The 26,448-nt window shown below is 44.0% G+C and overlaps 1 protein-coding gene across 2 annotated transcripts; it reads right to left on the bottom strand.

Annotated features, from left to right (window-relative positions):
• Nucleotides 1–552: 552 nt before the first annotated feature.
• irs2b (insulin receptor substrate 2b) lies at nt 553–23,451 on the bottom strand. Of its 2 annotated transcripts, XM_089002444.1 has the most exons (3): nt 22,119–23,451; nt 20,025–22,040; nt 553–5,674 (listed from the first exon to the last, which is right to left on the bottom strand). In XM_089002444.1, the coding sequence occupies exons 1-3, from the start codon at nt 23,206–23,208 to the stop codon at nt 5,670–5,672; spliced, it is 3,111 nt and encodes a 1,036-aa protein (XP_088858570.1). In that variant the 5' UTR covers nt 23,209–23,451; the 3' UTR covers nt 553–5,669. The 2 variants fall into 2 exon arrangements, with proteins under 2 accessions (XP_088858570.1, XP_088858569.1); XM_089002443.1 differs by having other exon boundaries at nt 20,025–23,448.
• Between the last annotated feature and the right edge of the window lie 2,997 nt (nt 23,452–26,448).

Genomic DNA, 26,448 nt, shown 5'->3' with positions numbered 1-26,448 from the left:
ATTTTTTGGTGTGTATTTTCATTTCACTTGGATACACACACTTTTTTTTCACTGTGTATGTTTATGCGTGTGTGCGTGTGTGTGTGTGGTTAATGAGAGGAAAAAGTTCATATCACAAAAAGTAAAACGATATTGTAACCAAATTCACAACAGGGGTGAGGACTTTGAATGTACCCATTTAGAAACCTCACTCCTGTTGTTATTTCAGTTGCTAGTCCACTTTTTTTCTTTGTTTTTAAAGAAGTTGAAGTGGGAAATGGGGTGACATTTAGTGTTCAAATGTAACACTAGTTCTTCTCGAAACTTATCAGCAACGGTGGTCCTCACTCCTTATCTGGAGTCATTCGGACCTCACAAAACATTGAAACAGGAATGTGTGTGTGTGTGTGTGTATGTGTGTGTTACGTAATGTTGACATCCCCTCATCCTACTTTGCCATCATATTATTGTTTTGTTCCATACAGTATTCAAAAATATTTGGATAAACAAAGCTATCAGGATCTCATTGTGAGAGACAAAAATCACAGGACAAAGAAAAAGATACAAAGCTGATTTCTTAAATAATAGCAATATTTATTCCATGTGTCTAAAAAGAATCAACACAATCTAAAGCAAAGACGTCAATTTAAATTATCATCTCTTAGTCGCATCACAATAATATGCAAAATATGAAGTATATACAATGGGGAGGGGGAAAGGCGTAGTGGGCTACAGCCATGTAAGATGAGGCTCCTCCCCCTCAACAGTAACTTTTAGATGCTTTCATCAAGATACGTCGTGACCCAAATGCAAAACACTGCTCAAAACACCAAATGGGCTCGATTAGCAAATTTCAAATAGGAAGAAAAAAAAACATAACATGTAGAAACTGCAACAAACAAACAAAAACGACAAAAAAAAATATTAATAAACAAATACAGACAATATTTGTACATTTTGGTACACCTTGGTAAGTAAACTACTTTTCAATTGTGTTTATATTGCATATGCCATTTGTACCGAAATAACAAGAACAAATTAGGTCAAGTACGAATTTCTTGTCAAATTTGCAGTTTCAGCATGAGCAAAATTGTGGCATCGTCTTGCAAAATACTATCCCAACGTCTGTGTAAGCTCTCAGTCGCACAGGAGTGGTCCATCGATGAAAAGGTTTCTTCAGCCGTCATTTGTACTACTTTGAAGGTGTTGGATGTTTCGCTTCTTATCCAAGAAGCTTCGTCAGCAAACTAAAGTCTTACTGGTAGTTTCGGCCCTATATATGTATATATCCCTACTGTCCAGACTTGGCCGTGTCGGACTCTGCTATGATTGGTCCCTGCTCTCAGGTTGGGGGGAGCAGAGGACTAATCCCTGCAGCTCCACCGATTGCTACTATTGTCCTGACTAACGACTGGCCTGATTGCCCAATTTATCACCTCATCATCATGACCGATGTTGCCTAAGCAGACTATTGTACGAACGATCCAAATTGAAGCAGTACATATGCACCTAAAAGCTAGCAACCACTCATTTGACGACAATGAGGTTAAAATCTTAGCGAAAGAAAATAGATGGTTTGAGAGGGGAGTAAAAGAAGCTATTTTCATAAAACAGCAAAATCCTTCCCTTAACCGTAATGGTGGGGTAAGGTTCAATTTGGATCGTTCGTACAATAGACTGCTTAGGCAACATAGGCTTAGTTACGCTGATGAGGTGATACCAGGGCAAATTGGGCAATCAGGACAGTCGTCAGTCAGGACAATATAAGTAATCAGTGTAGTCGCAGGGAGTAGTCCTCTGTTCCCCCAAACCTGAGAGCAATGAGCAATCATAGCAGAGTCCGGCACCGCCACGTCTGGACAGTAGGGATACATATAGGGCCGAAATGACCAGTAAGACTTTAGTTTGCTGACGAAGCGTCTTGGATAAGAAGCCGACACCTTCAAAGGGAGTACAGACGACGGCTGAAGAAACCTTTTCATCGATATCCCAATGCAGTTATTAAATTATTTAAAAACACAACAAAAAAAAGTTTAAAAATCTAAAAATCAAAGCCAAACCAGAACTGGTTAGCACATAACTTAATTAGTGTTTTTGTTGTATCACGGCAACACAAACTATATACAATTAAAAACAGTTATTTAACTTAAAAGTTGTTTTGCCGTTACAACGTCACACTATTTACAGCCTTTTTAGTACCAGTGGATCCAGATCGACAGCAATGATGATGCTTGTCGCCGCCGCCGCCGTGTGTCGTTTTGCCTTTGTTGTGGTTTTTCACTGTTATGGTGGTTTCATCGAAGCAGCGCGTTCCCAATCTTGGAACGCGGCATGTAACGTACTACATTCAATGTGTCTTGTGTTACAATCTCGACCAGTTTGTAAGTGCAAGACCGTGCTTTCTCTCCGCTCGCCATGAGGTTGCCTCAGGTGAGTGTGTGACTGCGAGTCTGTGTGCATTGTCCAGTGATGACCAGGGATGGGCATTTGACCATTATTCATTGTCACCAATGAATTCCACCTATTTAAAATTGCATTTTCTGTGTAGCTTTTTCTCTTGTTTCTATTTATAACTGTGTTTTTATTTATTGTATTCTGTTTGTGCTTGTATTTTATTTATTATAGTACCTATGCATGTCTGTGACTGTAAAGTGTCCTTCAGAGCTTTGAAAGGCGCTTAAAATGAAATGTATTATTATTACTTGACAGATTCCTTGTAAAACCAATACTCGATGAAAATGTAAGGGGGTGGGGGTAAGTGTTATTTATCAGCGCAATGCGAATGTCGCCAGAATGAAATATGATTTTGACAGAATAAAGTTGTAAATAATTTATACAGTCATACCTTGGCTTACGAACTTAATTGGTTCCCAGACAGTGTGTGTAAGGCGAAAAGTGTGTATCCCAAAAAATAATTCCCCATAGGAAACCATTAAAATGAGAATAATCCGTTCCTAGGTCCCCATAAAACATAATTTTCTACTTTCTAAGCCTTAAAACTACACAAAATGTACCTTCTTTTATGTATAATAAATGTGCTATGATATTATAATTAAAGAAATAAACTGTACGGTATAATAAAGTTGTTTTATTCATCTTTGTGATGGTTGTTGATCGCTTGATGGAATGGAGTGGCCGCTTTCATCAGCATTAAACACTTGATGAGGAACGTAGCCTTCTTCTTTCACCATCTTGAGGAATGATCCCTTGTAGGCGCTTTCTCTGCGATAATTTTACCTAGTTCCTCATCAATTGTGTTGTGTTTAGCTGGGTTGATAGCTTTTTGCATCAAGCGTACAGATGGCTTGTTTGGGTTTCTAATTTTCTAAGCCTTAAAACTACACAAAATATACCTTATTTTATGTATAATGAATGTGCTATGGTATTATAAACACCTGATCTGCTTTTTTTATGTGAAATCTTTTTGGAATCACAACTTTTGCCTGACAAATTTTTCTTGTCATTTTTTTTGCCTTCATTTTCACCAAGATGGCAAAAACGTCTGTGACATAACAATATGGCAGAGGGGGAATAAGACGTAGGGCTGAGCTGACACTTTCTTTCGACCGCCAACAAATATAGATCGAATCACCAACATCGATTTTGACTCGACTTGTTTCAAATACGCATTGAAGCAACAATCTATGCCTCAAAATAGGCCAAATCTTATCACTATGCCCATCCCTAGTTAAGACAAAGAATTTCAAACATTCCATGATGTCATGAGTTCCCCCGCAGGCAGCTTTGGGCGGGTGTGCAGGGGATTACAGGTGAACAGGTCCAAAAGTGTTTGGAGGTACTGAGACGCTGGCTCAGACAGGCCAACGGGGGGTGTCACGCTGCGGTGTTTGAGCGTGACATCGTCGCTTCTTCAAATAAAAAAATAATCAAGCGAGGATAGAAAATCACTCTCCTTCCTGCAAGCCACCCGCCGGGCGAATAAATATACTGTTGAGAAATATTTCATACATCATCTTGTCGTAAATGTAGCGTGGAAATCTCAGAGTGGCTCATTCTTTGCGGATGGGTTCACGTGTGAAGGGTTGTTAGGTCCAGACGAAACAGCCCATTGGGGAGGGGGATGGGGGGGGGGGGGGGGGAGTAAGGCTTTGGTGATTCCATAGGTGATTCCATGATTGGTGATTCCATAGGAAAAAAAAGTTGTAAAAAATACATATTTATATAGATATATGTTCATATCTACTATTAGGGGGCGGGGCTGTTAACCAACCTGTTTTTTGTGTGTTTTTTTTGCTGAGGTAGTTTTTTTTTAAGCAAAAACTTTTTAATATGTACCGAAATGCCACTTTTATTAATCGTGGGAATTAACACATTTGGAAAAAGGTTTTACCAAATGAATATATCCGTGTTAAATAAATAAATATTTTGTATGCATCCAGGGTTTTTTTTTTTTTTTTTTTGCATGAGTGCATGTGATCTCCAGGTTTGGTGTTTTCTCAGGTCAGGCAATGCTTTCAAACTCTATCTTTAAAGGACAACCGACACCATTTTTTTGTGTCCTAACTGACATCAGAAAAACGTTTTATGGCATCTAAAATACCCAAAACACACAGGCTGATATTTTTAGTCAATGAAAATCACCAATAAAAAATGACTTCAAGTGTCCCAAAATTACTTCAAATTGACCTCAGAAAGTTTCAGTTTCAGAAGGTCCTGCCTCCTTGTTTGTGACGTCATGCAAGGACGTCTTGCCTTGCTCTAGAATCAAAACAATGGCTTCAGATTCGGAGAAGATGCTTTCTTGTTACTCATCCAGTTATGAATATGATTCAAATAGTTCTGAAGAGGAAAGCATAAATGTTTGCAATCGATTAAAGAAGTCTTTCCGGATCATTTTGAGGTGTCTGGACCCAATGTAGCGTCGCAGAAAATGCACAAGATGGCGCCCAAGCTCCGTTGGAAATGTGCTGATTTGGCTGCTGGGAATTTGTGTCATCTAGTATCAAATAGTAGTCTTGGTGCAACACACAACAATTCATCATGTTATTTATGTTTTCCTTCTAATTTCGCCATCAGCACGGATCAACACGAAGTTTTCAGACCAAACAAAGTACCCAAAATGCATTGTGTGTCGCTTTCTTGCTCAGGGACGTTCCTTCCATGACGTCACGTCAGGAATCGTCATCAACTCGAAAACAAGACTTCCTGAATATTCAGCGTGAGTCTTAAAATGTAAAATATAGCTATATGCGGTGGAATCTTTGTAAAATATGCTCAGTAGAAGTCATTTGAAGTGATTTGACAAATTATGGACACAACTTGTCCGGAGGCGTCGGTTGTCCTTTAAGGGTAACCAAAATAATCAATATCCAATATGATATGATAATTCGTGTAGTCATTTTGCATATAAATAAGATGGTTACCAAGAGTGAATAGTTGGTATGAGAGAGTTTTGTGTGTGTTTTTTGTTGTTGTTGTCGTTTTCTAGTCCAGCAGCTTCAATGGATGGCACCTCATCGTTTTAGTGCCGAGGGAAGATTTGGGGTTAAAGGTCAAATGTCTGTATTGCCTTTGCGACTGCTGCCTCCGTGACCTCTCGGAAATAGCGGCGGAGAGGGAGGTGGGCGTGGGGGGGGGGGGGTGGACGGTAACCCGCGGTCCAGCTGTTGCCGAGGCGACGTCATCACATGCAGGAAAGTGGGGGGGGGGGGGGGCTGAGCCAGTGGCCTTCATTCTGAAAGAGACAAGGAAAAAAAAAACAAACGTTATGTGGAATAATGACAATAACGTCTGAATCTCACAAAAGTAAAATAAATAGTGAGAATAATAATAATACATTTCATTTACAAGCGCCTTATTGAACACCCAAGGAACTTTACAATAAAAACAATACATAAAATAATAAAACTATGAATAAAACGATACATAATAAAATAGCAGGTTAAACTAGACCATGAAAGCATGTGTTTTGAGGTGGGATTTGAAAGTAGGAAGGGAGTCAATATTACGGATGTTGGATGGAAGTGAGTTACAGAGTCTGGGAGCAGAGCGGCTGAAAGCTCTGCACCCCATCGTGGTGAGATGGGCAGAGGGCATACAGAGGTGGAGGGAGGATGAGGATCTGAGGGTCATATTGTTATACAGTAAAGTCTCGTTATATCGATATTCAAGGGAGTCCAAAAAAATATCGATATAACCGGGACTATCGATATATCCGACCCTGTTTGCATGTAATTTTCTCCGTGCGTGCATAGAAATAGTATCGATATAACCGGGACTATCGATATATCCGATATCGATATAACCAGACTTTACTGTATATTTATTGTTTTTGATTCCGAAACAGCGTGCCATCAACGAACAATGGATCTACAAGCTCATTATGCGTAAAACGCAAAACTGTGTTAGTGTGAGTGTGTGTGTTTAAATGGACTGCCCCCATTTTGTTACCATGTAAAGGATAGGTGCTCTTCAAAGTATGTGTGTTCCTCAGTCACTGGCTTCAAAACAGCATGGCATTCAGCAGTCACATACACAAACACCAGGTATTGCAGACTGAATGAATACGCACTCCAAATAAACATGCCAATGTCACACACACACTCCTGTTTCAATGATTTGGTGAGGTCCGGATTACTTCAGATAAGGAGTGAGGACCACCGCTGATAAGTTTAGAGAAGAACTCGTGTTACATTTGAACACTAAATGTCACCCCCTTTCCCAATTCAACTTCTTGAAAAACAAAGCAATAAAAAGTGGACTTGAAACTGAAAGAACAGCAGGAGTGAGGTGTCTGAATGGGTACATTCAAAGTCCTCACCCCTGTAGTGAATTTGGTTAAAATATCATTTTTCTTTTTGTGGTATGAGCTTTTTCCTCTCATTAACCACGCGCACACACACACACACACATAAACACACACAGTCAGTCAAAAGTGTGTGTGTCCAAGTGAAATGAAAATACACACCAAGGAATCCTTTTGGGTGAATCTCTGAAACTTTAACAGGTGCATATGTAGACCCTCTAGAAGCCTTTAGAATGAAAAACTTGTGAGGATTGGCGAAAAGGTCCTCACTTGTCAAAAATGTCCTCACTACATATGCTATAAAATGTTAGTGGTCCTCACAAAACTAGTCATCCAAACACACACACACACACACCACCATGATCTATTCTTTTTTATTTATTCTCATTCATGCAGTCGCCACAGTGTCGCTTTCCCTCCCAGTGGAAAACACTGCTGAACTCTGACCCCCACGCACTTGTTTGTGAGCTTTAATTTGCATGCAGCTATCAAACGGCAGCGGAAGTGTCGACCGACAGCGCACGCAGCACGCAAACACCAATGCATAAACACACACATAAACGGCCACATTTTTTTTTTTTTTGTCCAGCTCTCGCCGTCTTCCTTCTCACCCCCGGAGGCGAACAAGAGCTGTTTTCACAAAGCTGGATGTGATCGGTCATTCTCTAAAACAAACCTTTCATTCAGGCCAAGCTGACCCCCCGCCCCGTTTCTCCCCACAACACTCCTACTATAAACACACACACTTTGTTCTCCTGTTTTTGACTCCTAACGTACTGCAAAAAAAAGGGAAAAAATGAGATTCATGTTTTTTTTTTCCAGCGGATGACTCATTTGGAGGAAAATACAGATTCAATTTGGCTCCCCAAATGGTGCCTCCTGATTGTTTGGGGCGGTGAGATAGATAAATAGAGAGAAAGAGACGGAGAGAGAGAGAGACAGAAAGACAGAGAGAGAGAGAGAGAGAGAGAGAGAGAGAGAGAGAGAGAGAGAGAGAGAGAGAGAGAGAGAGAGAGAGAGAGAGAGAGAGAGAGAGACAGAGAGAGACAGAGAGAGAGAGAGAGAGCGTGAGAGAGACGAGAGAGAGAGAGAGAGAGAGAGCGAGAGAGAGAGAGCAAGAGCGAGAGAGAGCGCGAGAGAGAGAGCAACAGCGAGACAGAGCAAGAAAGCAAAAGAGAGAGCGAGAGAGTGAGAAAAAGAGAGAGAGAGAGACAGAGAGAGACAGAGAGAGAGAGAGAGAGCGTGAGAGAGAGAGAGAGAGAGAGAGAGAGAGAGAGAGAGAGAGAGAGAGAGAGAGAGAGAGAGAGAGAGAGAGAGAGAGAGAGAGAGAGAGAGAGAGAGAGAGAGAGAGAGACAGACCTACAGAGAGAGACAGAGACAGAGAGAGAGATAGCGAGAGAGAGAGAGAGCAAGAGAGAGAGAAAGAGAGAGAGAATAGCAAGAAGGAAAGCATTTAGGAAGAAATGGAAAAACCACAGTAACAGAATCAACCTGACTGAGAGGAACGGGAATGCGGTGAGGTCATGGGACCGGCGGCCTACAACAAACTTTGTGTGTGTGTGTGTGTGTGTGTGTGTGTGTGTGTGTGTGTGTGTGTGTGTGTGTGTGTGCCGGTCCAGACAGAACCCCGGTGAGGCAAAAACCCTCGGGTGAGATGTGCCGGGAAACTGAATCAGCGGGAGTGTCGATTAATAAGACGCTCTGCCAGGGAGGACGCATACGTGAAATGTGGCGTCTCGGACAACAGAGGTTTGTGTGAAAAGAGGGTGTTACTGAAAGAATGGGCGATCAAGGAATGAACCCAATGGCTACTAAACCCCCCCCCCCCCTCCCCGTCCTGTTTTGAAGGGGGAGGTGAGGAGTGTCACATAAACACACCTCCTCAGTGTTTTACCCCATTTCAGACCCTCCCACAACCACTACGACCGCCCACCCTCAGCGAATGTTCATTATTTAGTTAGCTCCCAAGGCTAAACTTAGCCATGCTGCATTCAGGGCTCGGACACTGGAGCGTGTTTTGAGCAGCGGGGGTGTGTGTGTGGGGGGGGGGGGTTCTCTTTGGACGTAAACACGTCCACTGCGACCTCCTCTGCTTACCGTATCTCGTATAAATAGCCGTTACAGGGAAAGGTTGATGCCAGGTCGATGTTCAGAATAAAATGGTCATCGATGAAAAGGTTTCTTCAGCCGTCATCTGTACGTTTCGCTTCTTATCCGAGAGGCTTCGTCAGCGAACTACAGCTACCGATCCATGCGCACCAAATCCAGCAGAGATTTAAACAGCTTCTTCCCCCAAGCCTTTAACTCTTTGGACAGTTGCCCAAATGGAACTGTATAGTGCCTCTTTGCAATTTTTTTTGATGATGATACTAGTGCAGCGTGCAGTGCACAAATTCATTGAGTGTTCTACATACTTGGCAATAAAGATGATTCAGATTCTGAACTAAAGTCTTACTAGTAGTTTCGGCCCTATATACAGTAAAGTCTCGTTATATCGATATTCAAGGCAGTCCGAAAAAATATCGATATAACCGGGACTATCGATATATCCGACCCTGTTTGCATGTAATTTTCCCCGTGCGTGCATAGAAATAGTATCGATATAACCGGGACTATCGATATATCCGATATCGATATAACGAGACTTTACTGTATATATATCCCTACTGTCCAGACATGGCAGTGCCGGACTCTGCAATGATATTGTCCTATTGTCCTGATTAACGACTGGCCTGATTGCCCTATTTGCTCTGGTATCACCTCATCAGCATTACTAATCATATGTTGTTGTTGTACGAACGATCCAAATTGAACCTCCCACCACCATATCGGTTTAGTGAAGGATTTAGCTGTTTTATGAAAACCATGTCTTTTACTCCACTATCTTTCGAGACGATTTTAACCTCATTGTCGTCAAATGAGTGGTTGCTAGCTTTTAGGTTTTAGGTTAGGTTTTAGGCGCAGCACTGAGGGGGGGTCCTTAATGCCCTTAAACATTAAAGAGAGAGGCAGACGACAGAGAGAGAGCGTGACAAAATGGATAGAAAACAGTGAAAATTTGACTCGGTTCAACTTTTGATAGTTCAAAGGCAGAGTGTAGACTGCAAGGTTAAAATTCCCATCAATCAGGCTCCACAAATAACCCGCAGTAGCCATCAGTTCGATTTGAAATGAAAAGACAAGCAAGGGAAGCAGCTATTAATGATGTTTCTAGTGTGTCTGCTTGCATCTGTTGCTGTTGCAACATCACAACTTCCAAGATGTACAACCTTGAGACACATTATGCAAAAAGCTATCCATGACCATCACAAAGGTAAATAAAACGACTTTATTATATAGTACAGTTTATTTCTTTCATTATAATACCATAGCACATTTATAATACATAAAATAAGGTTTATTTTGTGTAGTTTAAAGGCTTAGAAAATTAGAAAATTATGTTTTATGGGGACCTGGGAACGGATTATTCTCATTTTAATGGTTTCCTATGGGAAATACATTTTTGGGATACACACTTTTCGCCTTCCACACTCTGTCTGGGAACCAATTAAATTCGTAAGGCAAGGTATTACTATATGTGAGTTCTCAGAATTGTTTGTAAACTGTGACACCATAAAACAAACACGATCAGTATTTTGTTCATTAATAATCGTGTCCAAGATGTTAGATTTCGTGAAAACGAGCAAAAGTGATGTGCGGTCTTCTCCCGGAGAGATAAACAGGCTGGGATATGTTGTGTTTACATTCCAGGCTCCCGTCGGCTAGCTCCTCCTCCCTGATCTATCTCAGAGCTTCACTACACAAATACAGACTGCCTCGTGACCTGTGACCTCCCACGCCTCGGGTCTGTCCGACACGCAAAACAAAAAACAAGCCCTACTCGCTCACCTCAACCTTTGCTCGTGACGTAAACACGACCTTTGAATCACAGGATCCGCTTGCAATGACTCACACATATGTGGAATGATCGCTAAAAATATTTTTTTTAATTATGAAACATTATGATAAGCAATTATCTCATCACTAATTTAAACACACATTCACATTTTCACATTATTCCAAAAGCAGTAAAACTGGCTTCCTGAAGCATGCAAAATAGACATACCAGAGTAAATATTGGCCACTCTCGAGTAAGCAGCAAATTTGTAGCTTTTTTTTTCTCTCTTTCTTAAACTCCGTTGCAATTCGCCGATGCATATGCGGATCTGTGAGTCGCTGCTTAGAATTGAAGCGGATTACATGAGACAGGAGATAAGGTAATCTCTTTTCGTCAATGGATACTACAGCTTCGTGTTTGCTTTCAACATTTAGCTTGTAGCATATGTGCACATTACACCATGACATCCTTGATCCAAAAGGGCGCTTTCTTAAACTACGTTGCAATTCGTCGATGTGGAACTGTGAGTCGCTGGTTGGAATTGAAGCGGATTACATGAGACAGGAGATGAGGCAATCTCTTTTCGTCAATGGATACACTACAGCTTCGTAGGATTTAAAAGGCAGTCTGGCCTGGTGAGTGACGTGGGTGTCAGGAAATGTGAGTGGAGAGTGAGATGGTTGTTTGCAAGCTAACTAGGATCATTTCATCAGCCTACGTATTGATTTACTACTACTCCTCTCTTGGGCCTATCATGATTGAAAATATTTTGGTTAACTGATCATTCGGGAATTGAAAATATGACGTAGAGCACCATTCCCGAATTTGTTCGGGTTTTGGTTTTTTATTGCTTGGGAGCCAATAAAGCGCTGGCCAGACCCCATGCAATGTTTTCCACAAATGGGCAGCATTTGCCTTTTTTTTCCCATGTTAGTGCTTTGTTCCATTTTAAACTGTTGTTATCTATTACAGATTTATTTAACTATCTATTAGCTGTTTATTAGCTAGCTAGCTTTCTATTGAAGATGAATATGGATGAATTGGATGCTAATAATCTATCTGGCTATCTAGTTGGCTACCTTGCTAGCTATCTATTTGCTAACTAGCTATCTAGCTGGCTACCTAATTATCTAGCTAGCTATCCATTAGTTATCTATTACAGATCTATTAGCTGTATATTAGCTAGCTCGTACTTCCGGGTTGAGTGAATGCCGGCGTGTGTGGCTGCCGCTGCTCACCCACAGAAAAACTTATCCTGTGACTGTAAAATGACCTTGAGAGTTTTGAAAGGCGCTTAGAAATGGATTATAAACCAATCTGTATGTATTGCATTGTATATTGGACAGCCGCCCTCATTTCTAGCTCATATAACTCTAGGCCCATATAACTTGGGAATTAACTCTTTTTTTTCTGATGAAAGAAGTGAGTCTAAGGTTTCTAACACTGCTTTGAATGTTTATGTAGTCCTAAAACTCAATATTCTGTGGGTCCTGGAATTCGAGTGAAGAGTGACAAAAACCTTGGCACTGGAGTGGACACATTTTTTTTGCATACGTCTGGCAGTGAATGAGTTAATTTCTTTCCCTTTTTGTCCGATCAGAGAAATTGATCCACCTGGTAATAACTAATAAACACAGATTCGTAAAATGGAAGGGAGTGAGCGGCTGGCGCTGGCATCGCACAGAGGCTCGAGACGAAACAAGCCGCTCAACAATGTTTAATCCCGAAGTGAACGTAAGCCTTCTTACCTCCAAGCTAAATTAGGGATAGGTTGACTTTGTTTTTATCTGCGACTGGAACATCCTGCCCTAGTGTACTCTCTCAAGAGTTATGTATCACACTCACTGTGACTGTGCAGAGCTGGAGGGGAGAAAGGGGGATGGGGGTGTGTGGGACAGGTGAGGGCAAGAAACAAAGTGTTCCTTCCACTCTGTTGTGTGTCATCAAAGAGTCACATTTGGCTGCCCTCGAAAAAGTGCACTTTGTACTTCTCTAACCTTTGTCATTAAAATGCACGCAAAGTGGGGTGATTATCAGTGAGGGTTCCGATGGAATAAAAATAAAAAAATACACCGGAGCGCTCTGTGCTTGTTTTTTTTTTGGGGGGGGGGAGGCTCGTGGTGACAAGAGCAACCTTTAATCAAGTGTGATTAGCTTGAGTTGCTAAACGGTTCATTCGGAGTACCCGCGGCCTCTGGTGCAATAAAAAAGCATAACAAGGCCACGGAGGTACGGAAACATAACAGAAAGTGTCAGAGATATGACGGTCAGACACTGCGGACGAAGACTCGGAACCAGAAAGATTGACCCTACTGCCGGCAGGAGACGCAGCCATTCATGACAGACGTCTGAATCCTGATTGAGAGTGCATGCAAATGAAAGTGATACATTAGTAAATGAAAGTGATACATTAGTAAAACAGAGTTTTCTTGATTAGAATACCACACCTCTTGAGTTCTAAGAACGAACAGCTGTAGGCAATAAAACATTGTGTTTACCATGAACTGATGCATTTGTAACCTGGCTAATGAGCTCTTCCTGTGAAGGAGTTTCAAGTGGTAAATTGCTCATGTGATAAAGGAGTTTCCCAAGTCCTAAATTCTGTGCCAGGCCAGATCTCCTAGATGAAGATGACAGTTTAACTTGCTGTGTCTGTTGACCTGATTGACCCCAGGTTGTCTGTGCTTCAATTGTGTATTAAGTCACAAGTGTTGACTAAGCATATAACAGCATGAAACTTTTAAATCAGATATTCTGTCTAATCTCTATCAGAAAGTACACACCTATGCCAAATGTGTGTGTCAACAGAGAAGGGGGAAGGGTTGTAGGAGGAAAGGGGGGGGGGGTGGGGTAAGTGAAGGTTGCATCACATGATTGCTGCACAACAGAAAGCGATGCCTGGAGAGAAGAGGCGGAGAGTCAGAGGGAGGGAGGGGGGGGTGAAGGAAATTGTGGGGGGAGGGGTTTGGTATAAAGCTTCTTGAACCTCCCCGCCACCTCCTCCCTCCCACTTCCACCTTCTCCTTGTTGTTGTGGCAGATGGTGGCCGGTCATTAGCGTATTGTCACTCTCCTCCGAAAAGAGCCACATAACCAGTGAGTGCTGCTTGGCGGGGCAGGTGCAAATACTCCTGACTGAAACCCCCACCCCCACCACAATACCCCCACTCCACCCACCCTTACACACACACAGCCCGCTCTCGACCATCTGCTGGCGGCTGCGCATATGCAGACAGGAAGACGCACAACGTGGAACTGTTGTGTGCGTTGGGCTGCTAAATTTGGCAAGGCAATGGAGGGAGTGAGTCAGATTCTCCCCTAAACGCAACCATGCAGGACGGCTGTTACAACAGAGGGTTGGGGGGTGAAGGGGGTGATAGATGAAAGGTTGGACTCGGAATATTATAATAATAATAATAATAATAATAATAATAATAATAATAATAATAATAATAATCAAGCCAGTCATGGACCTCATATGCAGGCAGGACAATAAAAGTAATCAGTCAGGACAATAGAAGTAATCAATGTAGCCGCAGGGAGTAGTCCTCTGCTCCACCCAATCTGAGAGCAGGGACCAATCATTGCAGAGTAGCGATATATATAGGGCCGAAACTACCAGCAAGACTTTAATTCGCTGACGAAGCATCTTGGATAAGAAGCTGAACGTCCGACACCTTCAAAGAAGTACAGATGACGGCTGAAGAAACCTTTTCATCAATGGATCACTCCTGCACGACTGAGAGTTTATATAGACGAGTCACAGGATAAGTTTTTCTGTGGGTGCGCAGCGGTAGCCACATGCGAGCGACATCGTTCATTCAACCCGGAACTAACTCAAATAGATAGCAAGCTAGCTAGCTAGCCATTAGATAGACTATGTCTTTTGCGTTTTCATAGTACAGTAAAGTCTCGTTATATCGATATCGGATATATCGATAGTCCCGGTTATATCGATACTATTTCTATGCACGCACGGAGAAAATTACATGCAAACAGGGTCGGATATATCGATAGTCCCGGTTATATCGATATTTTTTCGGACTCCCTTGAATATCGATATAACGAGACTTTACTGTATTTGTTATTTTTGTTCTTTTGACTTCAAGATGGCACCGCGAGAGTGACTGCCTTTACAGCAAAACCTGTAGTTGTTTTCTACTTCTTCCCTTCCTTTTCTTTCATAATTTTGCTGCTGTGAAATGTAAAATTTCTCCACTGCGAGACTAATAAAAACTAATCTAATCTAGAGATATATGATAGAATGCACCCCACCTCCTCCGTTCTCATATTCATTCACATGTGTGTTGAATTTTAGAAAGGCAACCGCCCCCACCCCCAACTTGCACCCGGCACTCCTCCCCCACGCCCCTTTTGTCCGACAGCCCTCCACAGGGTGACTGCAAATGCCAAATGAGGACACGGGCTTTGAGTTCCTAGTGTTTCAAACGGTAGCACTGAAGGGAACGTCAACTTCTGGTGATAACAAGAAAATGTGGCAAAACTTGCAGAAGGCGACGCCTCATCTCTCTCTTTGATCTTGCATGTTTATTCATTTGGAAGGCATCGCCGCGGAAGAAATGGGAGTCGTGGAAGTCAGCGAGTGATCATTAAGGGTGCATTAACGTGACAATGACCAAGTAAAACTTGCTTTTTTTCCAGTCATTTTGATGCATCTGGAGAGAAATATAGTGAAAAACTCTTTAGTACTCACAGTACCCAAAAAAAAGGTAGAATATGGCGACAAAGCTCTGTAGAAATTGTCTCCTGGGAAGTTTTGTCAGCGAATATCAAATAGAAGTCTTGGTGCAACACACAACGATTCACCTTCGCGTTATTTATGTGTTTTCCCTTCTAATTTCGTCATCAACACGGATCAAACAAAGTACCGCAAAATGCATTGACGCCATGAAAGGACTGCTAAAATATGTCCTTTCTCGGTCAGGGGCGTTCCTTCCGTGACGTCACGTCAGACATTGTCACCAACTCAAAAACAAGACTTCCGGAATATTCAGTGCGAGTCTTAAAACGTAAAATATCGCTATATGCTGTGGAATCTTTGTAAAATACGCTCAGTAGTAGTCAGTCATTTGAAGCGATTTTACAAATTATGGACACAACTTGTCCGGAGGCGTCGGTTGTCCTTTAAGGTTTTAACTGAGCTACGTATACTAAACTAACCTATACTAATAACTAAACTATATACATATATAGAGCGAGAGAACAAGAGAGGGATAGCGAGAGAGACTGATAAGAACTGATAAGAATAAGTAGAAATGAAATAACATTGGATGTTTTTAGGATGTGTATATAACTACAGTAAAGTCTCGTTATATCGATATCGGTTATATCGATAGTACCGCTTATTACGATACTATTTCTATGAACGCAAGGAGAAAATTACATGCGCGCAGGGTCGGATATATCGATAGTCCTGGTTATATTGATATTTTTTCGGACTCCCGAGAATATCGATATAACGAGACTTTACTGTAGTTCTAACAACAACCAGTAATAAAAAAAAATCCCCACCCCCCCTCTCAGTTCATCAGCCTGCCAGGTTAGAAAAACAAGTGAGCATTCACCTCTCCCAGCAACCTTTGCACACAGCCCCTGCATTCCAGGCCTGAAACCCGCTACCTGACAATTGATAAACAACTGACTCACTTGTTTTCCCGGGAAAACCCAATGACTTACACAGCGCCGCAACAAGCGTCATAGCTGGCACACTAACAAATAGGAAAGCAACTTTTACAAATAGGATTCTTATTCACAATTCTCTCCCGTCGTCACCGTGTTGAGTGGCATTTATAAACATGGAAGAACATGACGTCAACATTCCAAAAGAAGCGATGAATTACTCCCATCACGCGCCGTGTGAGGTGGACAGCGCTTTTGTCAACTCGCAACACGATTCCATAAAGCAAGATCGACTGCTTGCCGTCATACCCGTGTAAATATGCAATTAGAAGCAGTGTTTGAAATAACGTCTGCCGGGATGCCCGAGGCGTGTAACTTTAACGCCGGGCGTACGTCTTCCAGAACCTCTCTGCCCATGTGGCCCGGGTCGGTTTGAAATTTCGGAATTTCGGTTCGTTTGACAATTGACATACTCGGCAGTCAATCAGAAGCCTGCATCGAATAACATGTGCATTTGCATATCATTTTCAAAAGTATACACACAGAGAACACAAGAAAAATGGATACGTGGTTAGAAATCAAGCCAAAATCTCGGCCCCAGAAGAAAGACTCAAAAGAAGCTAACAAAATGTATGACGCTCCAAAACGTAAACGTACATTGAGAGCATAGTGGAAAGCGGAGTTTACGAGGCTTGCAGCAGACGACGCAAATATTGCACTGTGCAACTTGCCGGGAAGTGTACGGACAAACGACAACTGGAGCTAAATCATCAGCAAAGGATATTTACGACAAATTAAGCAAGGGAGCATTTGTGGTGGGTACATCAATCACTTAAAGGACAACCGACACCACTTTTTTTGTTTCCTAACTGACATCAGAAAAACGTTTTATAACATCTAAAATACCCAAAGCACGCAGCATGATATTTTTAGTCAAATGCAAAACACCAATAAAAATGAGTTAAAGTGTCCCAAAACTGCCACAAAATGAGCTCGGAACTGGGCAGATTCAGAAAGTCCCGCCCCCTTGTTCGTGACGTCACTATTGGTCACACACTGCCTTGCTCCAGAATCAACACAATGGCTTCAGATTCGGAGAAGATGCTTTCTTGTTACTCATCCAGTTATGAATATGATTCAAATAGTTCTGAAGAGGAAAGCATACATGTTTGCAATCGATTAAAGAAGTCCTCCCATATCAATTCGAGCCGTCAATGACACCAATGTAGCGTCCCAGAAAATGCACAAGATGGCGCCCAAGCTCCGTTGGAAATGGGCTGATTTGTCTGCCGGGAATTTGTGTCAACTAGTATCAAATAGTAGTCTTGGTGCAACACACAACGGTTCACCATCGCGTTATTTATGTGTTTTCCTTCTCATTTCGCCATCAACACGGATCAACAGGAAGTTTTCAGACCAAACAAAGTACCCACAATTTATTGTGTGTCGCTTTCTCGGTCAGTGACGATACCTACCGTGACGTCACAGTAGGTATCGTCACCAACTCAAAAACAACACTTCCTGAATATTCAGCGCGAGTCTTAAAACGTAAAATCTAGCTATATGCGGTGGAATCTTTGTAAAATACGCTCAGGAGAAGTCATTTGACGTGATTTTACAAATTATGGACACAACTTGTCCGAAGGCGTCGGTTGTCCTTGAACATTTATTCATTTGAACAAGTATTACTGTCATTAAAAGCATGCGACACCCTGAGCAACACAAAGAGATGGAGACAAAACTCATGTGAAATGCAGCCATGAAAGTATAAAATGATTTAATTACATAAAAGAGAAAACATGCATGTTCACATGAAAATGCACAATTTTAATTCTATGAATTTCATGCCGAATCATGAAGTCTTTAGTCTTTTGTTTTTGAAGCCCACTCTGCATCCATTGGAGGATGGTCACCCTGGTGAGGGGAGGGGTTGGTCTTCTCCTATTTGTGGCCCCTTCTCAGGATTCCCCCCCCCCCCACCCAGAATTTTTACCTAGCGCTTCTTGGGGTTAAGTTACCGTCAACAATAAAACAGAACTATGCTGATCACAATTATGAATCCGACACCATAAATCACTATGAGCAAAGAGCCAAGTACTGCTGCGAAAACATAAACAGGAATTCACAAAACTTCACAACCATCCTGCTCCCCCACCGAGAGTCTTTTCAGGTAAGAACGCCTTCAGAAATGCTGCCGGTTTTGGTCACCTCGCCGTGTAAATAATCCTTGCCTTGAAGAGTAACGTGAAAAGCCAGTGATGCAACAACACGCAGAACAAGGTGAAAGGTGATATTTTGATGGCAACTGTTCTTTCCCCGGAAAGACAAGCCACTAACAGTGTAGTATTGGGCCATATAAACAACAATAGAACCAAACAGAAGACAAATAAACCTGCTTTACAGTGAGGTGTTAAAACACAGTTTCTTTGATGGTGTTAAAAAAAACTTTAACCTGGACAGTGTGCTTCCCTAGTCCACTAGATGAGGGGTGTCAAACTCATTTTTTTTTTTTTTGCCCTGAGCCACATTGTCGTTACAGTTTCCTCTCAGGGGACGTTATGAATTTGGGGAAATCATTAGAATGTTTCATTTCCACCACATATTACACATAGGGCACACAACAAATTAATGAATAACTAGGTTTTCAAATCGAAAGTCAAGAATAAGGACTGTTATTGTGGTTTACGTACGACAATTTGAAATTTTGGTTCAGTCTTTAGCAAGCATCATGGAAAATGTTAATTTAAACCAGATTCTTTTCTTACAAACAGTGTTTTTTCGGTGTTCAATTACCTGACATGTTTTGGCATATACTTCCGCCTTCGTCAGAGGCGGAAGTATATGCCGAACCATGTCAGGTAATTGAACACCTAAAAACACTGTCTGTAAGAAAAGAATCTGTTTTAAATTAGACATCAAGTAGACAGGATGAACTTATTACAACTATGAAGCATCATGGAAGTTTGACTTGCTTTCGCGGGCCGAATAAAATGATGTGGTGGGCCAGATTTGGCCCACGGGCCTTGACTTTGACACCTGTGCTCTAGATGGTCAAACGCTATGTCTCGTGAGCTCAAACAGCAGCAAATATTGGTATATAGAAACAGCCTGAAGCGTGGATGATCATTTTAATAGCATCAGTGATAGTAAAGGCAGTTTTACAATGAGTTTATGGTTGCAACCCGGTCAATCCATGAAGCCCAAAACAGATGAAAGACTGAGTAAACAGCTTCTTCTTTACATCATCCTCCCGTGAAATTCCTTCTTGTGTCATGGGTTTGACGAGAGGGTGACGACGGGGGTGACTAATCCTATCTTAACATCGCCGCCTGCACCCCACAGCGATATTTGGAACAACTTTCCTCAGTAACGTGATCCACAAAACTGCACAAAGTAAGGCCTGACCAAACTTGATAGGATATGCCGTCTAATGTGGTTTTGCCGGTTTCTATGATGTTTAGCAATGAGCCAAAAAAGATGCAACATTGTTGTTGATTACGAGCTTTGAGCTCACAGTCAGTGCATCGAATGCGGTAACTGCCAGTCCGACTGCAGGCGCTTTCCGCTGTCACCATTTTTCGTAAACTTGGGAATGAAAATGAGCCACGGCGCTGCTTTGCAACCACAAGTCAATCTGCAGAGTACACAGAAGCACGACGCCGGGCCGGGATCCTGCTCCAGTAATGATACTACTTACTCCCTTCATGAATGAAAGCTTCCTGAATGAATGCGCGCGTGTGTGCGTGTACATCGTGGCACTCACCTTTCACAGCAGCGGCAGTCGTCTCTTTGAATCCAAGGCTGGCGTAGGGGCTGGAGTTGAAGCCATTCATACCCCCCTTGCATCCACAGGCAGTCTTTAATCGCAGCAGTCCATCGCAGCCCCCTAAGCGACATCCAGCCAGAGTACCCTCCATTAAGTTTAAGGCAATGTAGTTGAGTCCGTTCTGATAGCCCGCAGACGTCTCCCGGCACATCGGGGTGCTGCCGCCGTAGTCCTCATCAAGTCCCTCCGAGCCCCGCCCGCCATGGGACACGTTCTCCACCGAAGCCGAACTGTGGCGTTTGGTGTCGTGGGCAAAGGAGGGGCAAACGGGTGTAACGGTAGTGGTAGAAGAGAAGGTCTCGGAGCTATGTCGCCGGCGTCCCTGAGGGTCTGCGCGAATGACTTTGGCCCCCCTATGAGGATCTGCAAGGGGGACATTCAGCGTCGATTTCCCGAGAAGAAAAGAATCCACTGGCGCCGCCGGTACTCCGTCCGCTACCAGGCTGCTGTCGAGACTCAGTCGATGGACGCAGGCGCTGGGGCTGGTAGGCAGGGGGGCGTCGTCGGTGGGACAGAGTGAACAAAACGTCATCTCGGTGTAGTCATCCTTGACTGCCGGCGGTTGACACGCAAGATTCACGTGATGTTGGAGAGGATATTCATCCACCACCCCTCGAACCTCTGCCTGTCCCTCGACGCCTTTGCTCTCGTCCTCCTGGTTCAAACTCACCCCAGGGGGGGAAACCACACTCTTCGGCGAGGCAAGGTCCACATTAACATAGTCGGAGAGCGGTGAAGATACCTCATCTGGCAGTTTTGAGCTTTCACCGGATGCCGCCGCGTCACCGGAAGCGCCGCCAAAGTCGATGTTAATATACTCCCCGGGGCTGCGCGGCTCAGAGGGAAGCGGGTGTTCACTCATACAGGGTAAGGTTCTGAGAGAATCGAGAGCCAGGCGGGTGGGTCGACACGCCCTGCTCCTGTGCGTCAGACCGCCGTCGGTCCGAGCTCCCCTGAGAGGAGAAGGGGTCGATGAAGTTGTGCCGGGTGCCACGGGGTCTCCCAAAGATACAGGACAATAGTTGGACTCCTCTTCGATCCGCTGCCTCTGTAAACACATCACCACGTATTGGTCCGTGTCAGTGGACCCGCTACGCTGCGACTGGCCTTTAAGAGGATGCGGCAGGGTGCTATGAGAGTAAGGCTGTCTGTGTTGTGGCTCTCCTACGGAAGAACTCAGGATGTGGTCTCCAGGAGACATGTTCAGGTACTCTCCGTTGGTGAGCTTTCCGTCCGCGCTCTCCATTGACATTTTGATTCCGCACCACATGCGCATGTAGCCGTTGTCCTCAAGGGAAATACTGCCCGGGGACTCTGTGTGTAGGGCCAGCCCCGCCGCAGAGGAGGGATGCGATCGGGGGTTGATGATCTGCTTGGGAGCAGAGACACACATGGGGCTCATCGGCATGTAGGGGTCATTCTTAGCTCCTGACGTATGAGGTGCCACGCCTGGCATCATAGGCATGTAACCACTGTCGCCCTGGAGACCGTTTGATCCCACCCGGACCTCCCTGTATTCATCGTGAAAGGTTCCTTTTGGAGAGGCTGTGAGACATCTGCGAGAAGATTGGCTTCCACTGGTGTAAGTGGCCCTCATTAACGTGTACTCGTCGAGGGAGGCCGAAGACACCTGAGGGAGACACCTCTGCTGGCGGGGGGTGGTCAGAGAGTACGTTCGCTTTCGATAAGCCTTGTCCAACTCGGGGAACCACCGATAGCCGTTCTGGTTCTGTTGTTCCATCACCATATAACCATCGAGCCTGCTGCCATCCCGGGATGGGGGTGTGTCTGCTCTGAGGGACTCCGGGGTGTTGCTGCCGTATGTGAGAGGCAGCCGCAGGTCGCGGGCATCGGCGGGGCTTGTGCCGTACTCCTCGCATGATATGAAACCGGCGTCGCTCGGGGAGCCCGAAAAGGAGGCACTACAGCTGGAGGGACGAGGAGCGCTGCTATCTGGACATGAAGACAAGCTCGCCAGACTGGGGGCGGCCATCGGCGGGGAATGAGACAGAGGCATAGACATGGACTTACTGTGCTGCAGGGAGGAGGATTCGAACGTCCGGCAGGGGCGTGCTGTGATGGTGTGAGACCTGCTCAGGAGGGTGCGGTGGATCCCCGGGCTGAGGGGGCTCCCATTCACCGACATTGGGCGTGTCATTGTGCCGTCTCCCTCGCTAGCCGTGCGTATCCGACAGGAGGAGAATTTACCCACAGGTGAGTTTGTAGCCATGCTGTCAGTGCGCGACCTTCGCAGAAGGCCGGTCTGGCTGGGGGGGAGGTGGTTCAGGTGCCGCCGAGTGGGCACAGATATGGGGTTGGTGCCCGATGATTGGCTTTTGCTGCGCGGGCGGAATTCAGAGAGCTCCTTCATTGCTTTCATGGCTTCCAGGATGGTTTCGTGGATATTCTGCGCCACAACAGAATCGTCGGCTTGCATCCAAAGCTCGCCCGGTCCGGTGGCCGCGGAACGACCCACCTCGATGAAGAAGAAGCTGTCAGAGTGGCCGCACCTCCGGATGTTCATCAGCTGCAAAATGACCGAAGCCACCTCGGTGTTCAGTTTCACAAAACTGATAGTCCGACTGGATAGGCAAAGTCTGTAGACGCCGGTTAAATTCCTGCTCTGCCCCAAGCCTTTGGACTTCATGTTGACCTGCCATACCTCCTTGTAGGCGGCGCTGACCGGCGTAATCACGCCGTAGCTCGCTTCGTCGAAGCCCACCAACGACGACGCCGAGTTGGACGCCGACCCGTCGAACGCTCTCCCCTCCGCGATTAAATCCGTCAGCACCCGATACCAGCCCTCCTGCTCCTCCTCGACGTCAGCGGCCACGGCAAAGTACTCGTCCTTGGTGTACAGCGCGATGAGATATTTGTGTTTGGCGTCCGCTCGCTTGCTGACGTTCAAGCAGCAGTCCAGCGGTATGACCCGCTTGGCAGTTGACTTGTTTCTCCATTTCTTCTCGCTCTCGTAGTACTCCAGCCGGGCAGGGCAACCCTCACCGGGTTCCCTGAGTACGAAGAATCGCTTGTGTCCGTGTTTGTGCTTCCTCAGGTAGCCGCACTTCTTCACGCCGGCGGCCGGTAGTGAAAGTCCGGCGTCGCTCGGCGGACTCGCCATTCTACTCTTCAAAAACACGTAAGAAAGGGGGTGGGGGAGAAGAGGAAGAACAGACGACGATCGAGTTCTTTTTTTTCCTTCTTGTTGCTGTTTTTACGCTTCAATCGACTTCTTGCTTCCCCCACGGTTGAGCGATAAATAACACATGTCTGCTGCTGCTGCTACTTCTGCTATCGCTGGTGTCAGGACTGGGGAGGGGAAAACATGTGACCATTTACACACACTCAAAGAAGGCGGAGGAGAAGGGAAGCGGCAAGGGGGAGTGGGTGACGAGGGGGGTGAGGAAAATACGCACACGACTAGTGGGTGGTGCTCCGGCTCAGCTCATTGGGCTCATTGGTGGATTGAGCGTAAATGCAAGGGGCGAGGAAAGCCTCCTACTACCGTCACTCTGCCCCCTTCCGACCTGACTGAGCTCAGTCAGGGATCCGTTTATTTATTTATAGCAGAGCAAGCATTTTGGCTCATTCGATACAGGCTACATTTTGCGTCATTAGAACACTTTAATCACCTCAACACAGTATTGCGCTTTTACTTTTACAAGCAGTTCTTTCAGACTGCCGGTCTGGCTAAATACCCACTAATCAATCGAGCCATTAATCTTTCTATCATCTATCTAATAAATTGCGTCTCACGTCTAAACAAGCAAACTAAAATACTTGACACAGCTTGCGGTATCATACCCTGTAAAACGTTAAACACCACGTCAAACTCTACCTACCTTTATTCTCTTTGTAAAGGCAAATATTATTGGATTACGCAAGTGTTCCCAATTTTTTTTACTATGCAAATTTCAGTTTGCCCGTAGAGCGGAGGCATATTCCAAATATGGTTGAGTCGGGGAAGGGAAAAAAAAATGATGTCAGGAATATCCATGCGTCAGAGGCTGGCAGTGTGCGTACAAAGCAAGTGCAAGCAGCCAGCTGGGTACCACGACGTGTTTTGGATGAAGATGGAGTTAAAATTGTTCAACGTACTGGAGGAAAGTGACGTTTCATAAGAGAGAAATCTGAACAAGCAACGCTGACATTTGGTTTCAGCTGTTGCAGAAACAACCCTCAACCCTCTTCTAACGCACCCCCGCTCCCCTTAATGAACGTACCCACATATCACTCCCCATTTATATTCCAATTTTTCTTCAGACTCCGTTTTGCTGGCTCAGCACCAAAACGATGCCTTTCTTTTGCCTTTCAGAAGCAAGGTCGATTATCGTGGTACTCTCGGCGGATGCAATATTAGGTACACTAGTACAATCAAATGAGCATTATCTATCCAGTTAGATCAACAATTATTTGCGTGTTGGCATTTTGGCATGTTTTTGCTGTCACATTTTTTTGGAGAGGTGATGAAAATGTGATTAAAGTGCAGGCTTTTATCTTGAAGTGATTTTCACTAAAATATTACTTTTGTCGTTTAGGAATTGCTGCCACTTAATGCATAGTATTCAGGGCGTGGGAGGGGTACAGTTTCAAGTGACATCGATGGAATATGTACAGTAATTTAGACCAACGCAAGGGAGCACAAAGTTTTGAAATAATAAACAATTATGATCTTTCTGGCAAGAAGAAGGGCACTGCTGTCAGAAAGAGGTGCAACATAGTCATAGATGGACACCACACGTACAACAAAATACAATGCATACTAATTAGCTGGCTATCTAGCTAGCTAGCTATTTGCTGTCTATTAGCTATCTAACTAACTAGCTGGCTAGCTATCTATTTGCCGTCTCTTCGCTATCTGACTAATTAGCTGGTTGTCTAGCTAGCTAGCTATTTGCTATCTGTCTAGCGAGCTTTCTAGATAGCTAGATATTAACTAGCTATTAGCTAGCTAGCTTCCAGGTTGAGTGAACGCCGGCGCTGCTCACCCACAGAAAAAAGCTTCTCCTGTGACTGTCAAGTGACCTTGAGGGTTCTGAAAGGCGCTTATAAATGAAATGTATTATTATTATTATTATTATTACTGATGTATATAAAATACTATACAATGCAATACATCCTAATTTATATAGCGCTTTCACAACAGTGGCAGCTGTCAACGAAAGCGAGATAATAAACAACAGGAATATAAAAACATGGCCAGTTGTGCAATCTTATCGACTTTCTCCATGTAGTCTTTGATGTTTGAGTACAAGACAAACACGTTATTACATGAAGCACTTCTAGATGAAAAAGGAGAGGATGAAAGCCTCCTTTTTACCAGTGGACCAGAGACATCATGGTGGAACGTGCACGTCTGCTACAAGCTAAGTTTTGAAAACAAACACGTAACTGTAACATCCATTGACGAAAAGAGATTGTCTCACATCCCCTGTCCCACGTAAATCCACTTCGATTCCAAGCCGCGACAGTTCCACATATGCATTGGCGCTTTCACAATAGCTGAATCTGTCACAAAGCGCTTAACAAAACAGTTAAAAAGTAACGTAAAATAAGAAACACAACACATAACATAAAACACAGACAATCGTGCAATCTAAACCAATTGTCCATCATGTGCTTTGTTGTTTAAAGCAGTTTGAGATGAAAGAGGAACAAATCAAAGTGTCCTTTAACAGTGGATCAGAGACATCATGGCGCACCTTCAATGAATGTTTTACAAATATCTAATATAATATATTATAATAATAATAATACATTTAATTTTTAAGCGCCTTTCAAAACTCTCAAGGACACTTTACAGTCACTGGATTTTTTTTTTTGTGCGTCTGTCGCGGCCTGGAATTGAAGCGGATTTATGTGGGACAGGAGATGTGAGACAATCTCTTTTCATCAATGGATGCTACAGCTGCGTGTTTGCTTTCAACATTTAGCTTTCAGTAGACGTGCACATTCCACCATGACGTCCCTGATCCACTGCTGAAAAGGATGCTTTGATCCTCTCTTTCATCGAGAACTGCTTCATGTCACAAAGAGAGCATAGAAAGTGCTGAAGAATGAATGATTCTTTGTGTCTTTGTGTTGTCCTGTTATTTGTTTTTTTTTTTTTTTACGTTGTTACTTCCGGGTTGAGTGAACGCTGGCGCGTGTGGCTGCCGCTGCTCACCCGTAGAATAAATATCCTGTGATTTGAAGTGATTTTACAGATTATGGACGCAACTTGTCCGCAGGTGTCGGTTGTCCTTTAAAGATAGGGCACCAAGGCAGAGCACACCTTGAACTATGATTGCGAAATGTTACTATTACATTCCAGTACAGTGAGACCTCAACTTACGAACTTAATTGGTTCCCAGACAGAGTG

Source organism: Hippocampus bargibanti, linkage group LG08 (assembly GCF_051943395.1).
Source record: "Hippocampus bargibanti isolate YZ-2025 linkage group LG08, ASM5194339v1, whole genome shotgun sequence".
NCBI lineage: Eukaryota > Metazoa > Chordata > Actinopteri > Syngnathiformes > Syngnathidae > Hippocampus > Hippocampus bargibanti.
Note: the sequence above shows the minus strand (reverse complement) of the source record. Positions and strands in the feature narration are given on the sequence as shown.

What these genes read in the sequence shown, in the direction of transcription:
- irs2b (XM_089002443.1), bottom strand. Translation starts at nt 23,208, where the DNA reads ATGGCGAGTCCGCCGAGCGACGCCGGACTTTCACTACCGGCCGCCGGC.